Source organism: Netta rufina (assembly GCF_964035555.1).
Source record: "Netta rufina genome assembly, chromosome: 7".
NCBI lineage: Eukaryota > Metazoa > Chordata > Aves > Anseriformes > Anatidae > Netta > Netta rufina.
This window is the reverse complement of record NC_140130.1, coordinates 17,163,363-17,173,336: the sequence shown is the minus strand read 5'-3', so window position 1 is coordinate 17,173,336 and position 9,974 is coordinate 17,163,363. Positions and strand designations below refer to the sequence as shown.

The following is a 9,974-nucleotide window of genomic DNA, read 5'->3' as shown; positions in this document are numbered from 1 at the left end:
ACTAGACTGTAAATGAGGTGAAGTGATAAGCCCAAGAAAACTGGAGGGAGTGAAGTTCCAGCTGCTGACTTTAGCCCCAGGGATGGCAATTTCCCTTAGTTCTCGGCTAATCCTCTCCCACAGTGGTGTCTCACTCACACTATTTTCTCTGTGCCCCTACAACAGGTATTTCAGCCAGGAGGTGAAGTAGGAATGCTTATTCTCCTATGATTTCAGTAAGAGACACCATTCAGAGAAATGGTCTCCTCTGCAGCCCCATCTTGATTCATGCGAGGATGCTGGGTGGCCACGGTGACAGGCAGAGTTGTGTTGGAAAATGCTTTGGGAAGAAAGAGGAGCCGTAGGGAAGATGCTCCCTGCCTGTGGAAAGGCTGGGCCATGGAGTACCCTAGGAATGAGAGGGGCACCCAGGCGGAGACAGAGGTCCCACCAAAGGGGCACAGCACTGAAAGTAGCCAGAGCTTCAGCCTGTGAATGGAGGAGTGCTGTCATCCAGGAGGGATGCTGCCGCTGTTCTTCTGCAGGCTGCAGGGCTGGCAGGGTTCCTTGCAGGCAGCAGCAGGAATCTGGTGGTGAAGCAGGCAGGGGTTTTTGCCCTGGGAAGGTCAGCTCTTCTGGCAGCGCCGTGGCCACAGGTGCTGTGACCTGCTCTGCAGTGGAGCAGTGGCTGCGGGGACTGCCCCAACCCAAAGAAAGCAGCAGCTCAAGGCCTCATAAATAGATTTTTCTTTATTGGGCTGTTAATGTACACGTACCATACTGTCCATCAGCAGAGCATGCTGCCCTCAGTGGGACACGTGCTACAGGTCATGGGCAGCCGCAGGAGCCCTGTTTGTAAGCAATTTGGCTGTTCAGTGGGACTTCTGCACTCAGTGAGCACACACAGTGTCAGTGGTTTGAAGAGCCTGGGACTCTGGGAGCTATCTTCCTGGAGGTGTTGTGTAGGTGAGCCAATACTCCTGTCATTGGATTTAGTAGAGGCATAGAGATATAGAAGACTAGATGGGCTAGGGAACACCGCACAGAGGTTTCGTGCCCTTCAGCGGGGAAGAGCACAGAGCTGGTAAAAGGGAGGAACATTTCCTAATCCACTCAGCGTAGGGGTTATGCTGAGCTCCTCAGGCTTGAGGACAGCCTTCAAGGTGAAGTTCTGCAAGACGGTGGTCAGGAACAAGAATATCTCCATGCGTGCCAGGCCCTCTCCAGGGCATATTCGCTTCCCTGGAAGTAAAGACAACAAATAGCGCTGAGCAAGTGCTGCTGAGTGGGTTGGAGTTTGTGCTAGGCCTACGTGCTATGCAGCTTTGTTTACTAGGTGCAGCTAGTAAATAAAGCTAGTAAATAGCAGCAGGGAGGTGACTGACTGGGTGTGTGAAAGAAGAACAGGAGAAGCCTGGAGAGTGGAGGGAGGAGGCATCACGTGGAGAGGTCGAGAGAGTGAGGTGACACAGCGTGGGTGAGAAAGAGGAGGGCTGGGGCTGTTGGTAGGTGAGTGGTTGCGAGTAGCCTACTTAAAGGTGCCCAGAAAGAGTGGCAGCTCCCAGCAGGAGTTCTAAAAAGCCCCCAAAAGAGAGGGCTGATGTGGGTGGGAAGGAACAGCAGAGAGGAGGTACACAGAGAGCAGCGAGCCCCAGGGAAGTAGTGGCAGGACCACACGAGGAGCAGGTGCTATGGGAAAAAGCAGGGTGGTTCTCCCAGGGGAGGACAGCAGCTCCTGGGAGAGGAAGCCTGTGTGTTACCTGCTGAGAAGGGCATGAAGAGTTCACTCTTCCTAAAGGTGCCGTTCTCGTTCAAGAAATGTCCAGGATTAAACTCATGTGGGTTTGGGAACTCCTTGCTGTTATACAGCACAGAACTGAGGACGGGGAAGATTGTGGTGCCCTGCAGTAAGACAAGAAGAGCAGAAGTGAAGGGGAGGTGACTAAGGTCACTTAAGCCAACTGCCTGTCAAGTTAAGGCTGAGGTGACTAGTGCAATCCTCCCAGAGCTTTCAGTGGCCCTTTGGGGACTCTCCCTTTGGAGAGGCACATTTAGGGAGGCCCTGCTAGATGTTACAGCATAGTTGTTCTGGCTGCCCCTCCTGTGTTCCCTTTCTGTTTCAGCCCATTTATCCTCTCCTTTCTCTGGTTGTTTGGGGACACCCCACCTAATTCTTCTTTCTTGGTGTTTCACTATAATGAACTTGTAGATGTACAATGTTCCTTCTTTTCTGTGAGCCCTGAAAAGCAAAAGCACACAAGATTGTAGCTCTCTTCTCTTCTGACAATTTTTTCCTGCCTCCATCCTCTTTCTTCTTACTTTCCGAGCAGCCCCTGACTGGGGAACAGGATAAATGATCCAGAAGTGATGACAAAAGAGCACTCTGCTAGAAGCTGGACTCTGCTAGTTCCCTGGGTGCTGTCTTGATTTTACAATGACAGATGAAAATCGTGATGCCAACAGGCCCCATGTTGCTGTTCCCCCAGTGTTTGTGGTCCCTCAGAAGATGGGAAGTAACATGAGCATCACTGCAGTGGTCCAGGCCAAACCAGGCCATGGGCTGCCCTAGCCTATCAGGCTGCCTCTGGGAGTGGCCAACAAGGATTGCCTCAGTAAGTGTGTAAGAACAGGGCAAACAGGTTCTGTTCATTCATCTGAATGTAAATAGTTTCCATCGCATTTTGCCTTGGGGTCTCTACTCTCAATAATCACAGACTGACTCTGCCTCCAAGGAGATGCCAGGCTCCCCCAGATGGCAGTGAGCAGTTCCCCAGCTTTGCTGCCTTTGTGAGGAGACACTGCTCTGTTCTATTTGTGAGCTCAGCATGTTTCTACTGATAGGTCAACCCACAGAGCAAGTGAGCAGAGGTGTTGGGCAGACCTAGTGTTCCAGTCTCAGCCTAGGGGACAGCAACAAGGAATTGCAGGTATGCTACAGCAGCCTGGGGATCTGAGGAAAACTCTATGAAGGCCCAGGTGATGACATGGTCAGGTCACAGCATTTCTAGCTTCTGGCGTGTAACCGACAGCCTGAGAGCAAGCATGCTGCCACCTTGTTGCTGGACTTGAGGGAGCTTGCCCACTAACCTTGGGAATGAAATGCTCTCTGAAGTAGATGTCTTTGGTCACAGCATGAGGGATGCTCAAGGGGATGAGGGTGATAAAGCGCTGGATTTCATGGGCCACTGCATCTGTGTAGGGCATCTGGGTCCGGTCAGTCACACAAGGTCTTCGTGATCGTCCTATGACCCGGTCAATCTCTTCTTGAACTTTCTCTGTCAAGAGAAGCACAAACCATAAGATGGGTGAATAAAGCCAAACCCACCCAAACAGCTTGTCCTAAGCTGTCCACAAACCTCATGGATTTGCTAGCAAATGATGGGAGCATTTATATTGATTTTGGTGTTGTCTGGAAAGCAACTCCACTGCAGCCTGTGCAAACAATGCCCTTATAACAAACTTGGCTAAATAGGAGTAGCAAGAGAGAAAGATGTGGACACAGCCAAATCCCTCGCTGATGAGGGGGTGCATTTGCTGTTGATGGCCAGTGAAGCTGAGGGATGTGTAATGGCCCTTGAGGGGTATGAGCATACAAGGACTTTGCCCATTTAGGTAGAATATGAGAGAAGAAAAGTTGAAAAGGCAGTAGCATTAGATCTGTGTCCAGCCCAAGGGAATGGCTAGAGGAGAAGAGATCATAGACTGGTACCTTGTATCTGTGGGTATTTGAGAAGAAGCAGAAACCCATATCTTAAGGTGGTGCTAGTCGTCTCAGTTCCACCAGTGAACAAGTCAAAGGCTGTGGTTATCAGGTTCTTCAAGTGGAAGCTGGAGTTGGGATTGTCTTTTTCCTAGAGAAAAGGCTGGGTTATTTCTCTAGTTGAACTGAGAAAAGGGCCCTTTCTTGTGTCACCCTGGGCCCTGCTTTCCACCCAGAACTGTTGCATTTCTCTGATAAGGTGCGGCAGCCATGTGGGATGTTTCAATGCTATCTCTGTGCAGTAAGCAAGACCCCAGAGCAGCCTTCTTTGAAACTGCACACTGTATGTTAGGTATATAGCCGTCTGCTTGCCCTTGCTGTGCCAACTGCTTTCCAGTGCAAGAGCTGCAAGACCAGCCTGCAAACGCCCCTGTGTTTTGGTGCAAGCAGTTGTAGGTCTTGGTGTCCAAGCAGCTGTGGGTAATGAATGCAGAGTGTGCAGACCACCAGCTGTAAGCTGCAGCACAGGCAATATCAGGGGTGTTGTCAGTGCCTTTCCACTTGCACAGACAGTTGCTTGTGTTCAGCCCTCACCAGGGGATATCCCAATATTTGTATTAGTTAGGAAAGGAAAGGGTGTTTGGGGATGAGCTGGGGCTGTGTGCTCTCTCCTTACTTCCTGCATTTTGCTGAGAAAGCAGTCAATGAAATCCTGAGGAGAGCTGGGATCCAGGTAGGCTTGGTGTGTCTTCACTTCCTCTGCTACAAAGGCTTTTACAGCATCAACTTCTTTGAATATTCTGTTGTGTGGGCCAGGGAAGTAATCCAGGATCTCTGGGAACATCTGGTATAGCTGGAAGGAAAGAAAGAGGAGGTCTTAGTAGGAATCCCAGAGGTGGAGAAAAAGAGTGGTTAGGACTAGGGAGAAGCTGCACTTAGTTGGCAAAACCAGCTGCATTTGCAAGGGTGTTTCTTGCTCTTGAGCAGCAGAACATTGATGGGTCCTGGTTTGAAGGTTGAAGTGAGACTTCATTGGGAGGGAAGCCTCCTGCTCCCCTGGGAGAATGTCACCACTGTGAAATAGTTGCTGAAGGTACCTGTCCCCAGCGGGAGCTGAGCATCTCAAAGATGTTGTTCACGTTGTTCATCAGAGACAGGAACTTCTTGTCTTTATAGTCATATCGTTTCCCAAAGATAACGGAGCATATGACATTGGAGACGGTGCAGCTCAGCATAAATGTTGGGTCAAAGGGCATTTCTGTGAGTTCAGAAAAGTTATAAGCCATTAAAAAAGAAATCACAAAAAAAGGCAAAACCTAAAAACCTACAGCTACTGTGGGTAACCTGACCTCTGGTGGTTAGTGGAAACTCACAGGTTAGTGGAAACTCACAGTGCCTTATTGACACAGAAGGGTTCTTCAAAAAGTACAGCACATAATCATGGAATTATTAACTGCTTTGTAACGAGGGGCAGCTGTTGCAAAGACCAAATGCATGGGAACATCAATTCACAGAATCACAAAATGGTTGACAGACGTCTGGAAATCATCTTGTCCAGCCCCTTCTAGAACCACTTGCCCAGGACCATGTCCAGACATCTTCTGAATACCTCTAAGGATGGAGACTCCACAACTTATGCTTAAGAACGTGGGCTCCCTAAATGCAATCTTTTTTTTTCTTTTTTCTTTTTTTTTAAATAAACTATGTTAAAAATAGACTATACTCTTTGTTTTTCTGAGCTCTTCAAGCAAGTGCTCGGCTTCCTCTTGGATCCTCTCTTCAATGCTCCTTTTCCCCATCCCAAAGTTGCGCAGAGTGGTGAGAGCAAACCGACGGACATGTAGCCACCCCTCGTTGTTGCTGAAAATAATGCCTGCAGAGAAAGGAGAAAGAGCGAAGATCTGACTTTGGTGCGCTGGATGTAAGATAAATGGAGACTCATGATGACAGTGAATCCTAGCCCTGTAGATAGCAATGACATAACATCTCAGAGTACTGTGGTCTGGAGACAACCTCTGGAGGTCCCGTAGTCCAGCTGCCTGCTTTTGGGCTTCTCCAGCACATCCCCAACCTCCTTGCGAACAATTCATCCCTCACATCCACACAGAACTTCCTGTGCTGCAGCCTGAGGCTGTTGCTGCTTGCCTTTCCACTGTGCATCAGTGGGATAAATTGAGCCCCATTTCTTAGAAATCCTCTTTGGGTGGTGGAAGCCAGCAGTTGCAGGCTGCCCTGCCTGCCGTTCTCCAGGTGGGACCCCCCCATGTCACTCATGTCCTTGTGCATGGCATGCCCCATGCATACCCTGCCACACTTGTCCTCAGCCCTTCCCTTAGCCTCAGGAGGAGCTCAGTCAGTGAACATACCTAATCCTTCGTTAGCCCGGTCTCCCAATGGCATCCTTCCTCTGGCAGCAAACTCATCCCCACGATCAATCAAGGCTTCTTTTACCACGTCATGTCCACACAGCACCACCACTGGATCAGAGCCCAGGTGCACTGTGAAAACTGGCCCATACTCTTCGCTGAGCTGTCAAAATGCAAGAGAGAACACGGCCATGTAGAGAGGAGGAGTTGAAAAGTGACCACACTGCTGCATTGTTCTGCGGGCAGTGCAGCCTCACAGACCAACAGGGTTAAGATCTGGTCCTCTCATGGCAAATGTCAGTCAGCCATCAGATCCTAAGCAAGGGTGAGAGCGTGGGGGAGAGGGGACGACGACAGCTGAGATCCCCATGGCTTTTCTGCTCCTCCGGGGTTGGCAGTCATCAGGCTACAGCCACATGTTGTCCCCATGCACAGAGCACACACACTTCTCACCCCGAGAAGAAACCGGGGGGAAAAAGAGAGTCCTTACCTTCTCAAGGGTTTTGGTTAAGTCCTTTGGTTTCACCTGCAGCAGATTCCCTAGGATGGGAAGAGGAGCTGGTCCTGGAGGCATCTTCCCCTTTCCAGACCTGATTTTCCATCTTGCGAAGTTGAGCAGGCAAACAACACAAACCAGGAGAACAACAGATGCTGCCCCCAGCAGCTCCATTTTCCAAGTGGAGGAGAGCTTGAGAGGCTCAGGAGGAATCAAGTCGGGCTGCCCAAGCCTGAGCTTATATACTGAAGTGCTCTGCTGTGTTAGGTCAACATCACATTTTTGATCACGTGGCTGAGTTATCCAATGTTACTAGTCAATCATTTGAGACTGCCGTGTTGCGAAACCAGGACTGAACTTCTCCAAAGTTAATTGGTCATTAACGACACACCTTGTCTCAGGTACTGCAGAGCCCAACAGAGTTTAAGTTAAAAACGTGCTTGTAAGACTTGATTTGTTTCACTTAAACTTCATTGTTACAGAGATAATAGTATGAGCTGGGTTTCCACTTGAGCTGCTCCAGAAATTTGCTGTTATGAAAGCACCTTCCGCGTACCTCGGTGCCGTGTGGGTTTCCCATTCTTCAGCATTGTTTGCGTTAGTTCTCAGTGGGGACAGCCATCCCTGCTTGTTCCTGAAGGCTTCCTGGTGCTAGCAGGGGAGGTCACACTGCAGGTAGTGTGCTGAACACACGGATGTGTTGTCTTGTGAGCAAAGCAAGTGCCTCAGTTTCTCTCCCTAGGGGATGGTATGGCCTCACAAGAGAGGAAGGTATAAAATATTCACCTAGCACAGGCAGAAAGGTCTCCGGGCATGGTGATAGACACAATGGGCCTGCTAGAAGAGAGACGTATGAAAAGGAACCTTGAGACTCTGACCTCTTCAAGCTTTTGTAAAGGAGAGAAAGAGGGAGATGAGGAGGTAGAGAAGAGAGTAATCAAGAACTTGAGAGGGCTTCTAGGGAATGGGTTCCCATGCTGAGAAAGAGCTGAACTTGTGAGAGATTGAGTAAAGGTTAGTGCAAACTGAGAAATAGTTTGCAGTTGCAAAGACAAAAATGCCCACCCAACCTACTTCTGGAACACGGCATCATCAAAACAAGTTCTTCTTTTGTTAATGTTTGATGGGTGCACCCTCAGCAAGTCTGTGGCTGATGCCAGCTGAGTGGTGCAGTGGAAACTCTAGAGGGAAGGGATGCCATCCAGAGGGACACTGACATTGAGAGGTGGGCCCATGTAAATCTCGGGAAGTTCAACAAGGCCAAGTGCAAGGTCCTGCGCCTGGGCTGGGGCAATTACAAACACCAGAGTGGTGAACAGGATGAGAACAGCCCTTTGGAGAATGACTTGCAGGTACTGGTGTATGAAAATCTCGATGTGAGCTGGCAGTGTGCACTTGCAGCACAGAAATCCAGTCATCTCCTGGGCTGTCTCAGGAAATGTGGCCAATAGTTCAAGGGAGGCAATTCTCCCTCTCTATTCCGCACTCATGACACCCCCCATGGAGTACTGCGTCCAGCCCTGGGGGCTCCAACGCAAGGGAGACATGGACCTGTTGGAGTGGGACCAGAGGAGAGCCACGGGGATGATCAGAGGGCTGGAGCACCTCTCCTAGGAAGATTTGGGGTCATTTAACCTAAAGTAGAGAAGGTTCCAGGGACACCGTATAGTGACCTTCCGGTACTTAAAGGAGGTTCACAAACGAGATGGAGAGAAACTCTTTACCAGGGTGTGCAGCAGTAGTACAAGAGGTAATGGTTTTAAATTAAAAGATTTAGAGTAGATCTAAGGAAGAAATTCCTCATGATGAAGGTGGTTGTATAGTGGAACAGGCTGCCCAGAAAATCTGTGACTCTTGCAAGCTGACAGATCTCATCCAACGAGGTTAGGGGATGTGTGACTTGGTGGGAATTAGCTGAGGGCCTGGGTGAACTGGATGCTTGGTCGGAGTGTGCTGGGTTTGTGGCGCAGCAGCACATTCATGTGAGTTTTGCCTTCACTCAGAGATGCTAGTGAAGGTCTCCACCCCCTGCAAAAATTTCAATGGTTTACCTATGAGTTTTGAAGTCATCCTTGCTCTCTAACATAGGTGCAATAATTTGCTTATCTTTCTCAAATATTTTTATATTTTTATCTTTACTTGTTTTTCTTTTTTAAACTCATTTCACTTCTTATAGACTGGTATCTGATTATTGCCAATAAGTTCAAGCTAGTTTGTGATCTTCTGATCTCATCTGCTGTATCAGCTTAGGCCTTGCCAGGGCAGTTCATGGAAGTTTATGTGTGTCTAAGGACATCTAGCCAGTGACAGTGGAGTTCATGGGAGTTCGCTCTGCTGCATGTGGCCTCTCTGCTGCTAGCTCATGACTCCGTCACCTTTTCTGTAAAGTTCTTCTGTTCCTGGGAGGAAGGGTTCATTTCTCAGTTCTGCCTCACAGTTTGTATATTTTAGGCAAAATATTCCCCAGCAGAAATATTTTCAAGGTTTCTCTCTCTCTCTCTCTCTCTTTTATTTATTTTTTTTAATCAAGATGAAATCAGTGTATTCCAAATATCCCCACCCCCGGCAGACACACTGAGGATTTACAAGGCAGGAAAACTCAGAAAATTAGTCACACCGACCTTTCCCCGAGGGAAGCCATGGGCATTTTCATGTCATCCAAGTGACACTATTTTCTGGGTGCTTGCTTCTACTTGCAGAAGCCATGAGTATGCAGGGCTGGTTGTTCCTCTCCATCCACGTGAAAGTGCAGGGAAGCCAAGCTCAAAGCCCCTCCCTCCATCTTCTCCAGGAACTTTGTCTTAAATCCTTTGGAGGCAGGCATTTGGGATTTTCAATTAAAGGGCTAACAGTGTCATAGCTTTGCCTCTTCTTTCTAAAATAAATCTTAAGCTTGAGGAAAATAGCATAACTGTGCAGAATCTCTTGCAGGCTTGCTGTCTGCTCCTTTTCTTCTTGGACCTTGGTTCAGAAGGTGACACTGCCAGTGCCACCCCTGCCCACTATGCAGCCAGCACTCCTCTTCCACAGGATGCTCCGTGTGGATATCCCTGCTGTCTGCAGATGACTTTTGGCTTCTAGTGGCAGGGTGTCAACTGTGGTACACCTCTGTGCACAGCTGTTCTGCACAATGCTGCAGGCTGTAGCCTTGGCTCTCATCTTCCAAGAGGTTGGGTGGACAGTCTTTTATTTAGTGTGGAGGTGAGGAGATCATATCTGGGGTTTGGTATCTCAAGCTGAGGGGATGTGGCAGTGCTGTACACCCCTCCATCAACTGGCACTAGAGTCCCAAAGGTCCAAAGGCTCGCTTTTGGGGAGCCAAAACTGGGGAAGGGAACTTAACTGAAACTGTTCTCAGCACAGGTATTGCTGTGGTGAGTCTACAGCACTCCAGGTGTTTTTTCAAATAGAGTTTTCTTCAAGTACCTGTAAA

General features: G+C 48.9%; 1 protein-coding gene across 1 annotated transcript; it reads right to left on the bottom strand.

Moving 5' to 3' along the window:
- Nucleotides 1-1,039: 1,039 nt before the first annotated feature.
- Nucleotides 1,040-6,715, bottom strand: LOC311211237 (cytochrome P450 2C9-like; the record flags this gene model as incomplete). Its single annotated transcript, XM_084289837.1, has 9 exons — nucleotides 1,040-1,221; nucleotides 1,740-1,881; nucleotides 3,067-3,254; nucleotides 3,689-3,830; nucleotides 4,356-4,532; nucleotides 4,777-4,937; nucleotides 5,403-5,552; nucleotides 6,046-6,208; nucleotides 6,536-6,715. The coding sequence occupies 9 exons, from the start codon at nucleotides 6,713-6,715 to the stop codon at nucleotides 1,040-1,042; spliced, it is 1,485 nt and encodes a 494-aa protein (XP_084145963.1).
- Nucleotides 6,716-9,974: the final 3,259 nt, after the last annotated feature.